The sequence below is a fragment of the Leopardus geoffroyi genome, chromosome A1, assembly GCF_018350155.1.
Source record: "Leopardus geoffroyi isolate Oge1 chromosome A1, O.geoffroyi_Oge1_pat1.0, whole genome shotgun sequence".
Lineage (NCBI taxonomy): Eukaryota > Metazoa > Chordata > Mammalia > Carnivora > Felidae > Leopardus > Leopardus geoffroyi.
This window is the reverse complement of record NC_059326.1, coordinates 93,959,090-93,978,047: the sequence shown is the minus strand read 5'-3', so window position 1 is coordinate 93,978,047 and position 18,958 is coordinate 93,959,090. Positions and strand designations below refer to the sequence as shown.

General features: G+C 44.1%; 1 protein-coding gene across 1 annotated transcript in view; it reads left to right on the top strand.

Annotated features, from left to right (window-relative positions):
* Positions 1–10,613, top strand: part of LOC123578564 — a 45,154-nt gene extending 34,541 nt beyond the window's left edge. The window contains exons 5-8 of the mRNA XM_045441493.1: positions 2,221–2,285; positions 3,253–3,353; positions 7,528–7,535; positions 7,948–10,613. Of these exons, the coding sequence (XP_045297449.1) occupies positions 2,221–2,285; positions 3,253–3,353; positions 7,528–7,535; positions 7,948–8,680 (907 nt within the window). The 3' untranslated portion in view covers positions 8,681–10,613. The remainder of the gene's footprint in view (positions 1–2,220; positions 2,286–3,252; positions 3,354–7,527; positions 7,536–7,947) is intronic.
* Positions 10,614–18,958: the final 8,345 nt, after the last annotated feature.

Genomic DNA, 18,958 nt, shown 5'->3' with positions numbered 1-18,958 from the left:
TCAGCCACCCAGGCGCCTCTCTTCCATTCTTGTTAATGTTTAATTATTTTTTAGAGAAAGAGACAGAGCACAAGTGGGGGAGGCAGAGAGAGAGGGAGACACAGGATCCGAAGCAGGCTCCAGGCTCCATGCTGTCAGCACAGAGCCCAACACGGGGCTCGAACTCACAAACCGAGAGATCCTGACCTGAGCCGAAGTCGGATGCTTAACCGACAGAGCCACCCAGGTGCCCCTACAGTCTTTCGGTTTTAAAAACAGTCTGTATACATTGGGGCGCCTGGCTGGCTCCGTCGGTTAAGCGTCCGACTTGATTTCATCCCAGGTCATGATCTCATGGTTTGTGAGTTCAAGCCCCACATCGGGCTCTGCACTGACAGCATGGAGCCTGCTTGGGATTCTCTCTCCTCCTCTCCCTGCCCCTCCCCAGCTTGTGCTCTCTGTGTCTCTCTCAAATAAATAAATGTACAAACTTCAGATACAGTCAATACACTGATAAAAGCCAAATACACAACTCCTGCCTGGGCCTGTCCCCCAAACTCCTAACTCTGTATTCTCTGCCCACTCAGCATCGTGAGCAAACCCTGCCAGTTCTGCAAAATATACCCCAGATCCAGCGCCTGCCCACCACTTCCACTGTGCGCTGGTCCCAACCACCACCGTTTTCCTCCTGGGTCCTGCAACAGCTTCCGAACAAGTGGTCTTGCTTCTCTCCGTTCTGTTCTCAGAGCAGCAGAGCCGCCCTACAAACACCAAAGTCCGGCCGTGGCATCCCTCTGCTCAAAACCCTCCTCTGGCATCCTCTCCCCATTATCTCCTCCTTCTCTACGCTGCGCTCTCGAGCCCCACTGTACCCCACCTCCCGTTGCTCATCAGTCATTAGGCACCCTCTGGCCTCAGGGCCAGGATGCTCTTCCTCCACGTACCTGCATGGCTTACTTCCCTCACTGGTGTCTTTATTTATTTATTATTATTTTTAAAATATTTATTTATTTATTTTGAGAAAGAGAGCACACACGCATGAGGTGGAGGGACAGAGAGAGAGGGAGACACAGAATCGGAAGCAGGCTCCAGGCTCTGAGCTGTCAGCACAGAGCCTGACGCGGGGCTCGAACTCACGGACTGTGAGATCATGACCTGAGCCGAAGTCGGAGGCTCAACCGACTGAGCCACCCAGGCGCCCCTGTTTGTGTTGTTTAGATTCTGCCTCAGCGTATCCTCAAATTATAAATCCTTACTCCACGGTCGTGAGAGGATGGACCCAGTCTAGTGAGAGGGCAGCCTGACTTGTAACTCATAACTATCTAGAACAGAGCTGTATAAGTGCTGTGGATTTTTGAAAACAGAGGGCAAAGCATTTCTCAAGAATGCCATGTGGGACAAGGACTAAATACTATAGGGAAGAGAAGTGTCAAAGCTCCCTCTCTCCTAAGCAGGTCTGAAAGGAACGTTCTCTGTCTCTATAGATCAATTTGAATTCTCTCGATTTTGATATAAATGGAATAAAAATCTGTACTTGTGTTTGGTCTGGCTTCCTTCATACAGCATAATTAGTCTGGGATTCATCCGCATCCGTGCGTTTATCAGTAGTTCTTCCCTACATGTTGCTGACTGGTATTCTGTGATAATGGGAATGAAACAATTTTTTCTTCATTCCCCTCTTGGTGGACATTTTTCACATCCTCCTTATTTCTGTAAACTGGTAATTATATCCAAAGACTTGGCTAGAGTCGGGCTAAACGTTTTTGGCAAGACTGCTTCATGCATTATGCTGTGTACATCATATCGAATTACATCGGAAGGCACATAATGTCTGATTGGGCTCAGTAAGGCTGAGCGTTTGATTGAGGCTGGTGAATCTGTTACATCTTCGAATTTTGTGTTGACATTCATCGAATTTTCTATTTCAGATGCATTGGTTTTCATTCCATTTGCTTTTTTTTTTTTTTCTTTTTCAAATCTCCATAGCTATATCTTTTTTCCTATTGCTTTACTGTCAATGGTCTTTTTTCCATTCTGCATTCTCGGATTTTTTTTTTTTCTTCACACCTTTCCACCACGTTTAACTGATTTGGTTTTGATCCTGTTTATTCCATTTGCTGCCTTTTTTCTGTTTTTTTTGTAATGGTGTCAGACCCTTGATTTGTCTGCAGTCTCTCTTTTCAGGGAATTCTGTTCTCTCAGCTTCAATACTTTTGTTTCATTGGTTACCCTTCTCTTTAGCGCCTCCTGGGGCAGCACTATTCAGAACGCTGGTCTCGTAATAGAAGAAGCAGCAGGCACTGAAGGTAAACCGTGTGGCTCTCTGCATTGAAAATGTCTTGCTATGAAAAAATGTTAGCTGAACTGAAAAGCATACCTACCTGATGTAGTTGATTTACATCCTGGCACGGTGTCCCCATCTTGTCATGGACTGGCACCAGACATTTCAGAGACGGCCAGCTTGTCCATGGACTGCTCTTGGAGTAGCCCTGCCCCAGAGCGTAAGCCCTGGTTGTGTAAATGAAATGTTCCTTCAGCTTCTTTGTTATGTATGTCATAACCATAATGGCCACTAACACGTAAGGAGTGCTGTGCTCAGCCATTGTGATCTTCATAGAAACCCTAAAGGTGGGTACTATGATTATCACCGCTCTGCACATGATGAAATTAAAGCACAGAGTTATCAAGTAACTTGTACTAAAGTCACATGGCTTTTTTTATAGCAGGGTGTTGGGATTTACATTTAGGCAGATTCAAGAGCACATAGTCTTTTTGTTTTTAGTTTATTTATTTATTTTGAGAGAGAGAGAGAGGAGGGGGGAGGGGCAGAGAGAGAGAGGGAGGGAGAGAGAGAGAATCCCAAGCAGGCTCCATACTGTCAGTGCAGAGCCCGATGCAGGGCTTGAACCCATGAACCATGAGATCATGACTTGAGCCAAAATTGGATGCTTAACCAACTGAGCCACCTAGGCGCCCGTCCAGAGCACCTTGTCTTCATGAAAATGGAATTTTTTGCCTTTTAATGTTTATTTATTTTTGAGAGAGAGACAGAGCGTGAGAGGCGGAAGGGCAGAGAGTGAAGGAGTCACAGTATCCGAAGCAGGCTCCAGGCTCTGAGCTGTCAGCACAGAGCCCGATGTGGGGCTCGAACTCACGGACTGTGAGGTCATGACCTGAGCTGAAGTCAGAGGCTTAACTGACTGAGCCACCCAGGCGCCCTGGAATTTTTTGTCTTTTGCCTGCTGTCTTTATATTCTTTTTCACTTTCTGTAGATCTGTATGCCTACTTGCCAAGAATGCATATTCGTCATTTTGTCCTTTTCACTGTACTCCTGTTTAATGTGGAAGATCCTTTTGGGACCCTCTTTTGCTGGGTACGAGGTGGGTATACTCTGGACCCTCCTTCCTTCTTATCTAGGACCCCCTGATCTCCCCTTCAGAACCTCAGCTTCCCTTCCATTCTGAAGGGTTGAGTTTTTCCACGTAATTGGTGCCCTGAGGGGATGTAATGAGCCCAGTTGGGCTGTTGTCAATGGTAACTGTAGCTTTGATCTTGGATCTTTCATGGGACTAGGGGTGGGGGTAGGGAAGTCATTCTATCAGGTTAAAAGCAGACACACAGAAGTTTCCATCTTAGAGTAATTCGGCCAAACCTATCCTTATTACAAATGCATTTGTCCTTTGACAGAGAAATCCCATTTGGGGAAATGATTCTGCAGATGAACTTGCACACATTATGAAATGGCTTTTATTCAGAGCTGTTCTCTGCAGCATTGTCCATAATAGGAGCCAACTGGAAACAACTCGCGTATCCAAGAACAGAGAACGATTATGGTATATACACGTGGTCGAAAATTTTGTTGTAAACAAGAGTGAGAAATTATGTGCTACGTGTCTCTGCTGCTGTTTTTCAGTGTGTGTGTGTGTGTGTGTGTGTGTGTGTGTGTGTGTGTGTTATATACATACATATGCATAAGTGATGACACTTTTTTGTGAAAAGGAAAGAAAAAGATATATATTCATAGAGAAATAATGTGGGAATGCAAACTGGTGCAGCCACTCTGGAAAACAGGATGGAGGTTCCTCAAAAAACTAAAAATAGAACTACTGTACGACCCAGCAATTGTACTAGTAGGTATTTATCCAAGGGATACAGGTGTGCTGTTTCGAAGGGACATGTGCACCCCCATGTTTAGAGCAGCACTATCCACAATAGCCAAAGTATGGAAAGAGCCCAAATGTCCATTGATGGATGAATGGATAAAGAAGATGTGGTATATACATGCAATGGAGTATTACTTGGCAATCAAAAAGAAGGAGATCTTGCCATTTGCAACTACGTGACTGGAACTGGAGGGTATGATGCTAAGTGAAATTAGTCAATCAGAGAAAGACAAAAATCATATGACTTCACTCAGATGAGGACTTTAAGAGACAAAACAGATGAACATAAGGGAAGGGAAACAAAAATAATATAAAAACAGGGAGGGGGACAAAACAGAAGAGACTCATAAATATGAAGAACAAACTGAGGGTTACTGGAAGGGTTGTGGGGGGGGGTGGGCTAACTGGGTAAGGGGCACAAAGGAATCTACTCCTGAAATCATTATTGCAGTATATGCTAACTAACTTGGGTGTAAATTTTAAAAAGTAAAATTAAAAACAACAACAACAACAATAACAACAAAGAAACAATGGAAGGGTACAGGAGAAACTAATAAAAGTGGTCACCAGTAGGAGGCCATGGGGGTAACAGGATGGATGGGGAAGACAAGGATGAAAGTGAGACTTTTCACTATAAAAACGTCCTCAGAGTCGTCACGTATTTCAGCTACTACCTTTTCTTTAAAAAAGCACAAATGAAAAAATGTACACACGGGCATTTTTATTCCTGTGACTGGTGATTTCGTGTGCTTCTCCCCCACGGCTGCCTTCATTCGCCTTCCGTTTCACTGAGGGGAAGAAAATGTTTTCACCCTGTATCTGTCTGTAGCCGATAGGAAGGGGACCTACAAAGGCTTCCCCGGGTTCTTTATCCCACACCTGCCTTGTGTTGTGGGAAAGCCCTCTTATAGGTGGAGTTTGTTGGCTTGGCAAGAGCACAGTCGTGTTCCTTCCTTCTTCCTTGAGAACCACAGTCCTGGATGGAGACCATTTGCCTGTCTAGGAATCACTGGGTGGTGGGAAAGGCAGATCTCCCATCTCTCCTCCTGGGCTTTCTCCTTACACCCACCCTCCAGATTAGAAGGTCCCAGTGAAGTTTTCCAGACAGTGTCCCTCACTTTCTTCTCTCTGGGCTGCTTAGGGTGGGGCTGGGTAGGAGGGCTTGGATGTTGAAACAGCGCCATCATAGATTTCTGGAGGCTTTCCTCTTTTCTGCTGACCAATGTTTAAGAAAACTAAGATATAAAGTCACAATTCTTTTGTTACTTACTTTTGTTTATGCCAAGAGATTTTTTTGACTCTGGCTTGACATACCATTTTACCCTAGTTATTTTAGAAGCCTTTTATGAATATCTCTTCTGTTCCTCCAAGTGCACTTCTCTGCAGCCACTAGTGATTAAGATAACGGTGTTAAGTTGGTTTCACAAACTTATCTCAGTGAATGTAAGTGAAGCTCATTTTAATTGACACAATAAGTGGATTCTTCTAAATGGTTAACAGTTTTTTGAAATTGTAGTGTAATGGGGCACCTGGGTGGCAGTTAAGCATCTGACTCTTGGTTTCGGTCAGGTCGTGATCTCACAGTTCTTGAGTTCAAGCCCCGTGTCTGGCTCTGTGCTGACAGTGCAGACCCTCCTTGGGATTCTCTCTCTCCCTCTCCCTCTGCCTCTCCCGAGAGCTTGATCTCTCTCTGAATGAAATTGCAGTGTAGTTAACATACAGTCTTGTGTCAGTTTCAGTCAGTTTCAGACTATATTGATGATATATATACTCAGTATAGCAATTCAACAATTATGCACATCACTCAACAATTATTTTTTTTATACAGGAGAAGCTTTTTGCTGCAACTTTGCAGGGGAACACCTTTTGTTTTTCATTACACAACAACAAAGTCAGCAGTTAATTCTAACCAGCGAAGAGATTCCAAATTCATGTGGTTTTGCTATTTGGGATGGATGCGTGTAGCGTTTTGGAGTTATGCCGTAGAGTACCTCTTGGTAGCTGCCATAACATACTGCCGAGTAGAAGCTGAAGTGTAGACAAAATAAAGGAGAAGCTGTAGCTAGCAATTCCCTCAATTCCCTCACTATTCAGACTATTCAGAGACAGTAGCAAACCCTTTCTCTCTTTAAGTACATGAAAAATTTTTGTTTTCCCTTATCTTTTCTTCCCAGAACAGTTTTCCACCATTTTTGCTGAATGTTTTTTTTCTAAACCTAAATTATCTTGGTATATGTTATTTATGTCATTATAATTATAAACCTAATTGCTTTCTTGATTTGAACTCCGGTCTTTGTTCATGAACAATACATTGAAAAGCTTTGGAATAGAGGGGCACCTGGGTGGCTCACTCGGTTAAGCGGCCGACTCTTGATTTCGTCTCAGGTCACGATCTCATGGTTGCTGACATCAAGCCCCACGTCAGGCTCTGTGCTGACAGTACAGAGCCTGCTTGGGTTGGTCTCTCTCTCTCAAAATAAATACACTTAAAAATGTATATTATTTCTTTTTAACGTTTATTTATTTTTGAGACAGAGAGAGACAGAGCATGAACAGGGGAGGGGCAGAGAGAGAGGGAGACACAGAATCTGAAACAGGCTCCAGGCTCTGAGCAGCCAGCACAGAGCCCGACGCGGGGCTCGAACTCACGGACTGTGAGATCATGACCTGAGCCGAAGTCGGACGCTTAACCGACTGAGCCACCCAGGCGCCCCTAAAAATATATATTTAAAAAAACCTCTGTAATAGAGCCTCTGGGCCCCTATTTGAAAATATGGAACCTCTATTTATCTGTTGTAAATATTCTATCTTTTGATAAAAGAATCCTTGAAACTGCCTGTTTGGGAGTCCTGTTCACCACATTGCCAATGTTATCGGAAGATTTGTTTAAACTAGACTCACGTGAAGTACTTTTCTTTTCACAGCTGATCTAATTCTTCCACTCTGAATTTAGAATTTTTAAAACAACAGAATGAGGATGAGACTGTAATGATTCTTTGTTGATTTCACTGGAGAAAATCACTAGGCTTTGGTTCCATATCCCACGCCAAACTGAGATGTTAATTTTTCCCTAGATGAACACTGAGTTTTCAAAGTATTCCCAGGATTAGCTAGAAAAAGGTATTCCTTACTTTTCACAACCTTACTGCAATTTCCCCGCCGGCCCAACACCAATGCCTGACCCCAGACAGAAAAGTTCCCAGCCGGTGAACCTTAGACATCACTTCATTTGACGTTTCAGATCTTCTCTTTGTGCCGAGTTAGAGCTGCTGGCTAGTGATCTTTGGGAAATTTGCGTTCTGTTTTGTATTTGTATTTGATGCCAAAATAAGCTTTATATTTAATATTTGAGTATTCTGTTGCTTTCCACTTCTCTGTTTCTAGTTTACACAGTAAGTGGATAATGAAGAAGTTGGATTTAAACTCCATATGGGTAGAGTGGTATGGTACCATCTCAGTAAAACACCAAAGCCATTGACTTTATTCTGGAGGTTTACAGTGCAAACATAAAACCGTTTAAGATTTCCAAATGTCTCCTGTTACATAAACTGACTATTGAACTTGCCCTTGGCTTAACCTGTGGCGGCCCTTGTGATGCTCATCAAAGACAGGGGATCTCCTTGCCCCAAGAGCTGATTGGCATTTCTTTCTCAGGGTCCATGTGTTGTGATCTTTTTCAGGTTTTCTGGTAGAATGAAGAACATAGTTTCCATTTTTTGTGTTTTGATCACCTTTACAACCTTTCGTCTGCTTTGTTGTTTCTTCTCTCTTTAGATGAAAAGAGATGTTGAGGAAGAAGTGAAGCCCTCCTCTCCTGACCTGGATGTTGATAATGGGTGTCGGGAAGTCTAAAATAGACCCCTGCCCTCTCTCTCTGTCCTGGGGTAAAAGTCCCAGTATGGATATGAGTCAGAGACCTCATGAGGCAGATTCCAAGAAATCCGACGACATCTCCCTGCATGACATTGCCGAGCGTAGCCACGGTGCCCTGACGCCCTCTGGAGAGCGGGAGGGCACTGAGGCCACAGAAGAGGTGCCCGAAGAGGATGAAGAGGAGGTGTTCCTCAAGTTTGTGATACTGCACGCAGAAGATGACACAGACGAGGCCCTCAGAGTCCAGAATCTGCTACAAAATGACTTTGGCATCAAACCCGGAATAATCTTCGCCGAGATGCCGTGCGGCAGACAGCACCTGCAGAACCTAGACGACGCCGTAAACGGGTCTGCCTGGACCATCTTACTGTTGACCGAAAACTTTTTAAGAGACACCTGGTGTAAATTCCAGTTCTACACGTCCCTCATGAACTCTGTGAACAGGCAGCACAAGTACAACTCTGTCATACCCCTGCGGCCCCTGAATAATCCCCTGCCCCGAGAAAGGACTCCCTTTGCTCTGCGAACCATCAATGCCCTAGAGGAAGAAAGCCGTGGCTTTCCTACACAAGTGGAAAGAATTTTCCAGGAGTCTGTGTATAAGATACAACAATCTATATGGAAAGAGACCAGAACTACCCTGCAGAGGCAATCGATCGCCTGAGATGGAGCTCCCCACCCACGGCTGGCTCTTGTTTTCTAGAGCAAATGATTAGCCTTCCCTTGAGAAAGCACATTCCTGGCAAGAATTTAAATAAAAGAGAACCTGGCTCTTCCAGAAACCTAGGAGCACCAAGAAAGCCAAGTTTCTGCGGGACCCTGTGCAGACTTGAGGTCCTTTGCAATGTTGTTTCGATAAACCAGAGATTGTCAGAGTTTTAAGAACATTCCCGTCGCAGTTCTCCTAGTTCATGAACATCACAGAGGATTATCCTTAATTCACATTCCTTGCAGCAACCCTTGAACCCAAACTTACAGGGTAGACACTGTAAAAATACGGTAACGCCTGCATTTTGTTCTCCAAGGACACGCAGAAGAAGACGTCCCCGGGAGATGTGAGCACCCTCACTCTTGAGGCACCTCTCCGAAATGTTGCAGCCCAGCCTTACTGGTATCGCCACCCAGAAGGATAGAGAGCCCCTCGAGAACATTTAGAATGTTGAGTTGTGATAAATAGGAAATTAAAAGCAGATATGAGAACGGTGGGGCTTTTTAAAAGAATCCAATCGAATGTATTTTTTCTTTCTGCTGGAATTTGTGTATTTGGACACAGTGCCTACCACTGACTAGTAACGCCATTCAGTGGCATCCTGGTTGGGGACTCCAGGGAGCCGTGTCTCTATGTCACCTGGAGTGTCTTCTGCCAGATGTTCTCCTTAATCTCTCTTAAGGCAGCCTTTAAAAATTCCTGTTGGGGAGCCTGGGTGGCTCAGTCGGTTGAACGTCCGACTTCGGCTCAGGTCATGATCTCATGGTTTGTGGGTTGAGCTCATAGCACAGAGCCTACTTCGGATACTCTGTCTGTCTCTCTCTCTCTCTCTCTGCCCTTCCCCTGCTCGTGCTGTCTCTCTCTCAAAAATAAATAAACATTAAAAATAATTAAAAAAGAAGTTCCTATCACAGTGCTCTACCCAGGAAGTATTTCTCAGCTGGGTGTTCAGAGTAGCCATCTGAACAAGAGCCATCGTGTACAGACTGGGGACAGGGTGGAGTGCGAATCACGTCATGTCGTAACGGGGAAGGCACCCCACCTGATTCTAGTCCAGTCTCTGCCACTGAGGCCGAATGTGACCTTACCCTCCTTTATCTGTGAAATGAAAGCGTTGAATTGATGGCTCTCTAAAGGCCTTTGTCCTCTCCCAGAATGTGAACAACTAGGAACCAGAAAAGCGAACAAGCAAAAAAAAAAAACAAAAAAAACACAAAAAACTAACGACACAATTTTGTAATGCAATGTGTAATAATTTGCAGGAGGCTTTAGATACACTTACAGTGAAAGGCTATTCTGATGTGTTGACAGCATAATTGATTTCTAATGCTATCTGTTAACACTTTTATGGTCGCCAAAGAATGACAATCCACGCTTGCTCAGATTCTTTTAAAATACATTTTTTATGGGGACCGTTGAGCAAAGACATTCTGCTCGATTTTTCTTTCTCCTTATCCTCACTTCCCTGTATCTCTTATGAGTACAAGGGGTCTGCCCACATCTTTCTGTTTCCGCCTCTTCATAGCCATGACTGAATGTTCCATGAGGAGCTTTTCCCATAATCCTGCAAGGAAGTCAAACCTGCTTTGCTAGTACTTATTGAAGAACAGATTGTCTTCATTGCACGGTGATGTTTTCTTTACTTGAGGCCCCTTTCTTTCATAGTAGCTTGCTTACTCACTTTCTCAGTTTAATAATATATATATATATATATATATATATATATATATATATATATATACATATATGGATTTTTAACCATGCAGCCTCGTGTATCACCGATTTCATCCACTAAAAAAACATTAACCACCCACCCTTCATGCTTATTACCAAAGTTGGAGCTCCTGATGCTGGATGGCGTTTTTTAAATAAATGCTTTTATTTTTTACCCATGACTACACTTGATTATTTCCAACTCCAGGGAGGACTGTGGAAAAGTGTTTTGAAAAGAGCCATCAATCTGTGCTCCTCCTCAGAGCACCAGCTACCATGTCTCATTCAGTTTGGAGTTACATATATTTTTTATGATGAAGGAGAATGTTAAGTACTGAATAACTGTTTGTTGAAATTAACAGCTGTAAAAAGAATTACTGGGCACCTGGCTGGCTCAGTCAGTTAGGCACCCAACTCTTGATTTTGACTCAGGTCATGATCTCGCAGTTGTGGGATCAAGTCCCGTGCACACAGCTTGCTTGGGAGTCTCTCCCTCTAACTCTGCCCCTCCCCCACTGGCATGGGAGCGCACACTCTCAAAATAAACTTAAAAAAAAAGTCATCGAAATAGCTAAAGGGAGAATGAAAAAAATGAAAGGTGTGCCCTTAATTGTACATTCATACGTGTGTGTATGTAAATATAGGTTAGATTTACGCACATGCACGCACGTGCAAAAATTCCGTAACATTTTGCCACATGCTGGAGAGCTTCTGTTTGAGGACTCTCTGGGTCTCATTGCCCACCCTGGAGCTTCACAGAAGAACCTGAGTTGTACCTTATAGGCCAATTAGAATTGTTTCAGCTGTAAGAACAGAAAACCCAGTGCTCGTGACCTATACCGTAAGGTAAACTTCTTGAACTTAAGAAAGTCCCTTAAGGTACGGTGTCTCCAAGGTGTCTTTAAAAACCCAAGTTCTTGAGTACAATGGAATATTACTCCACCTTAAAAAATTCTGAGGTGCCTGGGTGGCTCAGTTGGTTAAGTGTCCGGCTCTTGATTTAGGCTCGGGTCATGATCCCAGGGTCATGGGATCTAGCCCTGCATCAGGCTCTGTGCTGAGTGTGAAGCCTGCTTAGGATTCTCTCCTTCCACCCCCCACCTTGCCCCTCCCCTGCTTGTGCTCTCTCTCAAAATAAGTAAATAAACATTTTTTTTAACTTAAAAAAAAAAGCCATCCGACTTCTAGTTGGTTTTATTATATTTTAAAGTTTCTCCTTACCTGCACTCGGGTGGATGCCGTCCCCGCGTCCCCTCCTTCAAGCTGTGGAGTCAGACCACTTGGATGTGAACCCCACCCCTGCCCTGTATATATTATGATTTTAAGCAAGACCCCTAACCTTCCTGGATCTCCGTGTTCTCATCCAAAAATTAAGATAGTAATATCTCCCTGGTAAGATCATTGTGAGGATTAAATGAAATAAAGCCCTTGAAGCCCACAGGAAGTACCTCCCACATAACTGCACTACGACAGCTTTGTTGTTGCTACACGTGTTTAGTCTGTAACATGAAAGGGGAGAGAGGGCAAAATGCCATTAGCCACAACCCGACTTTTGGGACCCTTGCAACTTGTAGGGAACAGGTTTTAAAGAGAAAGAAAGAAAGTGAGTCTTGTCTCCCTGTACAGTACGGTTCCCATCCAGGCACTGGAAACTGAGGACAGCCGCTGATGGGAAAGGAGTGTGAGCTGTTCATGGCCGTGGTGGCTGTGGACCAGCTGGTACGGGTTCTGGCAACTTGGGGGGAATAGGGCCATCAATGAGGAGAGCAGGAAAGCGGAGTCTGGGAGTGCCAGTCCTGAAGCCAGTTCAGGGGAATGGATGGCCCAGGGGATGCCAGCCTCTAGCAGAAGAGGGGGATCAATTCCTACACTCCTCTGCCTTGCTACTTCCTGTCCTGACACTATTTCTACCCTGAATTTAAGGCTGCTGGCTGGGCTTACTCCCTTCCAGTGCCAATCAGAGCCATTTCCCACTTCAGTCCTTCATTTTCACAGATCCTAAAGCACTGGGTGAGCCTTGGAAGGCACCCCAACCTCTCATCAAGCACCCCCCTCCCCCACTTCATGTATAGGGAAGGGATCCGTACAACTAGCTAACAGGAGTTTCGGAAACCTTCCTTGCGTCTTCTCATGAGCTGAAGCCCGCTCCTAACCCCCGAGGCTGGTTGCTGAGGGTGGGCATGGTTCCAGAGCCTGAACAAGCCCAGTCACTTCATCTTCAAGTAGTAAATGCTAAATTCACATGCAGAGGACATTTTGCCAAGCTATCTCCCCAGCGGAAGACCCCACAAGAGAGGGGTCAAAGTGCTTTTCACAGACTCGTGGAGAAATGGGAGCTGGGATCCGAGGTGTCGAGGATGTAGGGTGGGTCCATATAAACATCCAGTTCAGTGGCATCGTCGTGGTGCAGGTGAAGAAACCACTGGTCACAGTTCACTGTTGAGTCTGGCTGTTTCTGACTTTAGGCAAAGTCTGTTGACCCACAACTGGGGTGGGGCTGGCCCACGTCGTGTGAGCAGGGTGTGCGCTGAGGGCAAGGTGGGGTTTAGTGTTGTTGTCCCTGGGCGGCCAGTGCTGCGTCTGTGTCCTTCCTCCTCAGCACAGTCTTGCGTAGCCTGGTCTTACGCCACCTGCTGCTGGGCTGTCCCAGCATGTGACCGTGCCTCTGAATTTGCAGGAAGGTCGGAAGGTCATGGAGGAAATTTCAGAAAGCTGCGGCGCACTTGACAAAATGAAACCATAGCATCTGAAAATCGACATCCTTAAGCCAGACTAACAGGAATGAACTAACACAAGAGAATCACAGACGTTGCCCTTGAACCTGACGTCCCTGAATCTTGAGCCTTGAATCTTCTTGCAAGATTTCAAGCAGAAAAGAGCTTTTGATTTTGAGCTTTCGGCGGCTGGATGAGAACAATTTTCTTCTATAAATTTGTACTCCAAGTCGTTGTTAATACGTGAAGTTTGAGTTGGAGTAAATAGTTCTTGAAAGTGCCATTAATTAAAAACTCAGAGCACAGAAAAGTATTTGATCAAAAGGTCAAGTGAAGCTGTAAGGGGGAAATAAAAGATGGTTGCTCTCTTCTCTGCCAGTGCACCGGCTGTCACAACTATTTACTCCAAATTCCATACTCGATTCACACCTCCTTCCCTTTCTGGCAGGAGCAAGAATTGTTCTGGCAGGAAGGTGGGAAATAACTCCTTCATTTGATACAGCACTCCTCCCCTTGTCTTCAAATAGAGTTAGTTCTGAGTCACTTTACTCGAGGTGAATAAATAGGAATGCTTTTTTTAGCAAATAACAGGAAGCTGCATTTAAAGATTTTTTTTTTCCTCCCCATAATCTAATTAGGAATGTTCCTTCCAGCTACCTCCTCAAACAGGTTTAAAACAAGGAAATCCGTACCGACCAGTCCCTCCCAAGGGATTCTTGTGGCTACATTGGCCAGGACACATAACCAGCTTTACAGATTTCTTAACTATATTTATAAATAAAAACACTGTCCCATGAATCTAAAATTATATTGTGGTGACGGTTGCACAGTTGTGCAAATATACTAAAGCTGTTGGGTTGTACGCTTTAAATGGGTAGGTTCTACGGTGTGTAAGGTCTAGCTCAATGAAGAAACGAAAAGCAAACCAAGAAACCCCACAAGCTGCAGCAATCAAATGCTATAGCGATCTGGAACACAACTTGGTAATAGCTAGTGATGATGAAAATGGAGCTATCTCATGAACCTGGCAATTTTTCCCCTGGGGCTGTGAGTTGTACCCTAGGGAAACTGTCCCACAGGTATGCAAAGAAGCACCTGTAAGGAGGATGTCTATGGCAGTATTCTCTGCAATGGTGAAAGGCTGGAAACAATGTAAATGTCCAACAGCGGCAGAATCCAGAAATCCATTATGGTAGGTTCCTACAATTGAATACTACAGAGCATTTGAAACAACTAACAAAGCCACGTATATCAGCATGTGTAAATCCCCAAAACAGTGCTGGGGAGGGTGCAGCAATCTATAGGATAATATAGGCAAGGGGCATCTGGGTGGGTCAGGCCGTTAAGCATCTGACTCTTGACTTGGCTCAGGTCATGATCTCATGGTTGTGAGACAGAACCCCACAACGGGCTCTGCGCTGAGCATGGAGACTCCTTAAGATTCTCTCTCTCTCCCTCTGCTCCTCTCCCCTACTCACGCGCGCTCTCTCTAAAGTAAATAAATAAACATTAAAAAAGAGAATAATATAGACAACCTGATACCATTTATGTAAAATTTTAAAACACACAAGATGGCACTCTTTGTTAATAGATACATCGGTGATGGTATGTTATTTCCATGCTTTTCTGTATTTTTAAAACATTTTTATTTATTTATTTTGAGAGAGTGTGTGTGTGAGTGCAGGAGAGGGGCAGAGAGAGAGGGAGACAGAGAATCCCAAGCAGGCTCCAAGCTGCCAGTGCAGAGCCCAATGTGGGGCTCAAAATCAGGAACCATGAGATCATGACCTAAGCAGAAACCAAAAGTCTCATGCTTAACCCACTGAGCCACCCAAGCACCCCAAGGCATTTCTGTATGTTTGAGATAATGATCATTTCTTTGAGATAGCACACACCGTAATTGTGTTAAGCGCTGTGGAATTTCCCTAACACATACAATGATTTGAGGAATGAAAAAAGGAGAGGAAGACTCAACAGATAAACTAGAAAAAAAAATACGCTGGTAATAATAGGTTTCATTTTTTATCACCTGTGTCAGGCACTTAACGTACATTATGTGCACTATTCCCTAGATTCTATTTGGTTAGCCCGATCATGTCCTATATGAGTCCCAGGAAACTGAAGCTGGAGACGTTTAAGTCATAAGCCCCAGAAGCATAGGCTGGAAGATGGTGGCATTAGGATGTCACATGGCCTGGCTCCAAAGCCTTGTGGTTCTTAGGTTCCATAATACTGTTCTCACAATGGATCTGCCTGCTTTCTCATAGCAGAGAATCTTAGGAGAGGTCAGTAGTGCAAAGAAAAAACCATAGTAATTTCTAGGTTGAAACCCTGTGTCTATGCCCCTGAGGTTGCCCTATTTTTAGCCTTCTTTGCCTACTGTGAATAACTCATGACTGGGAGTCGGGAAATACGTGTCCTGACTCCGCGAATCTGTTGTCTCCTGAACTTTTTCAGTCTTCTGTCTTCATCAGACTGAAGTTTTGCCCTACGTTTTGCTCAGGGCTCCTGTTTTATTTTGCTTTGTTGTATTTGCTTCCTCCGCACATGCTAGATGTTATCAATGGTAAATGAAACAGATTTAGAGAGAGGAAGATAAATGAAAGGAACAGGATAAGTGGAAATCGTGTTCATTTCAGGAAAATTAGTGTTGCAATGCTCCTGGAGCCGTACAACTGCGTGGGTGGTTTCTGTGTATCTTTAGAAGAAAAAGGTGGTTTCACAGTGTTACCAAACATTGATTAAGGGAACAAATACAGGCAGTTCAGTGCACTGTCATCTGTGAGTTTCAGGAGGGGCTAGTTCTAACATAAACGCTTGTCTCTCGTGCGTAGATCTTACTATAGATCCAATTACTCTGACGTAGAATGCCATACGTTTTGGTGACAGTACAGATGCTGCCGCGTTACCTAGGGTCACGTGTAGCTCCACCATCTACTCCTTTGGTGACTGTGGGCAAATGAATTAAACCTTCCGCGCTTCAGACGCCTCATCTGTACGATGGGTATCATTGTCACGAATACCTCTTAGAGTTGCTGTGAAAAGGAAATGAGTTAACACAGGCAAAGTGCTTAAGACAGGGTGGGTAAGGCGGTTTAGGAAGTCCCTTTCATCTTGACCTAGCCCATTATTCATGGCTGACTGCTAAGTGATTAGCTAAGCAGTTAGATCCAGATCTTGGTAGTTGCCCTATTTTTTTCCCTTCCAGACCATATGGGTTCACTTTGCTCTGCAAAGTTTGCCAAAAGCCAAGGAACAATCCATCTGCCGCTTAAACAAGAACAGATTTATTGCTTTTAACTTAAAAAAAAAAAAAAAAGATGTCTGTCAAGATGTGCTCCCCCTTATGGTGGGGGCCTCATCTATGCTACCATGTCTGGGTGGCTGGTGCAGTTGGACATCCAGTCATTGGAGCAGAGCCAAGGGACTCCAATACTTTCTTTGTTTCCCTGGATTTTGTATTTGCTAAAGTCCTGGAAGGCTCCCGGCCATTCATGCATGGGTCAGGCTAAGTGTGTGCTATAGTGGCTTCTCCAGTGCCAGCAAGCAAAGGAGAGGAATGCCAAGGCAGCCCCACGCCTCATTTCAGCTGCCAGGGACCTCCAGGCATTGGTCAGTGCTGGGCTGTGTGCTTGGCACAGGGAGGAGAGAACTCACACTACCCGACAGTTGGGAACTGAGGGGAACTTTTGGGGCACCTGGATGGCTCAGTTGGTTGAGAATCCCCTTCTGCCTCTGTTATGGTCTCACAGTTCTCGAGTTCAAGCCCCGCATCAGGCCTGGAGCCCATTTCGGATCCTGTCTCCCTCTCTCTGTGTACCTCCCTCACTCATGCTCTCTCTCTCTCAAAAATAAATAAACATTTTTTAAAAAGGCACATGTACATATCTACATATATTGTGGAGGTATCTATCCATACCTATCAATCAATCTATCTCAGAGGTCATCTCCTATCAATACATGAAGAGCTTCCTCATTCTTTTCTTTTTTATTGACTGTCTAATATTTCATTGTGTCAATGTATCAGCATTTATTTTAGACAGGCCTTATTTTGGGGATTAAAAAAAGCATTTTTTTTAATGTTTATTTATTTTTGAGAGAGAGAGACAGAGCATGAACAGGGGAGGAGCAGAGAGATAAGGAGACAAAGAATCAGAAGCAAGCTCCAGGCTCTGAGCTGTCAGCCCAGAGCCCGAAATGGGGCTCGAATTCACAAACTGTGAGATCATGACCTGAGTTGAAGTCGGACACTTAACCGACTGAGCCACCCAGGCGCCCCAGCTTTTATTTTTTTTAAGTTTATTTATTTTGAGAGAGGGAGAGAGAGTGTGAGTGGGGGAGGGGCAGAGAGAGAGAGAGAGAGAGAGAGAGAGAGAGGATCCCAGGCACTGTCAGCGCAGAGCCCGACTCGGGTCGAACCCACGAACTGTGGGCTTTTATATTATTTCTAGTCTTTTGCTATTATCATGTCCCTGTAACAACCTTATATGTATAAATTTTGCACATGTATGAAGGACTATATCAGTAAGACAAAGGCCTAATAGTAGACTTGCTGAGTTAATGGGCTTGTGCGTGTGATATTTGTATAGATGATGCCAAAGTGCTCTTCACAAAGACTGCATCAATTTATACTCCAACCAACATTATATGAGAAGGTCTGTTTTTCCAGCTCCTTCTGAGAATGTCCACAAACTTGGATCTTTGCCAATCCAATAGGTAAAAAACAAAACAAAAACAAAAACAAAAAGACTCTTGTCAAAGTGTTAATTGTTTTTTTTTTTATTTAAATGTTTTCACTTATTTATTTTGAGAGAGAGAGAGAGAGAACAGGCTTGGTAGGAGCAGAGAGAGAGAATCCCAAGCAGGCTCTGCACAGTCAATGCAGAACCCCACGTGGAGCTCAAACTCATGAACCGTGAGATGATGACATGTGCCGAAATCAAGAGTCAGACGTTTAGCTGAGTCACTCAGGTGCCCCGTTTTGGTATTTAAAAAAAAAAAATTTGGTTGGGGACACCTGGGTGGCTCAGTCGGTTAAACATCTGGCTCTTGACTTCGGCTCAGGTCATGATCTCACAGTTCGTGGGACTGAGCCCCTCATTGGGGTTCTTTCTCCCTCTCTCTCTGCCTCTCCACCCCCACACTCTCAAAATTAAAAAAAATACAAAAAAATAACTTTAAGAAAGTGTGGCTGATCATCTTTTCATGTTTAAGAGTCTTTGGTATTCCCTTTTCTGTGGACTACCTGTGTAGACCCTCTGCCCAAGTTTCTACCGGATTCTTGGTCTTTCATACAGATTTGTAGAAGCCCTTCATGTGTTGGCTAAATTAGCACTTGCCTGTGATTTAAGTTGAAAATATTTTTCCCCATGTTGGGGCGCCTGGGTGGCTCAGTCGGTTAAGCATTCGACTTTGACTCAGGTCATGATCTCTCAGTCCATGGGTTTGAGCCCCATGTCGGGCTCTGTGCTGACAGCTCAGAGCCTGGACCCTGCTTCGGATTCCGTTTCCCTCTCTCCCTCTGCCCCTTCCCTGCTCACACTGTGTCTCTCTCTCTCAAAAATAAATAAACATTAAAAAGAATTTAAAAAAAAGAAAATATTTTCCCCATGTAAACATTTTTTATTTGTTACTAATAGAATTTATCAATTTTTTTCTTTTATCTGAGTTTTTTTTCTTCCTAAGTTTTTAATTTTATTTTTTCATTCTTAGGAAGAACTTACCCATGTGAAGATTATTAAAATTATCTTTTTAACCCACTGTCCTTTGTGGGTATCTGCCTGGCTGGCTCCCTCAGTAGAATGTA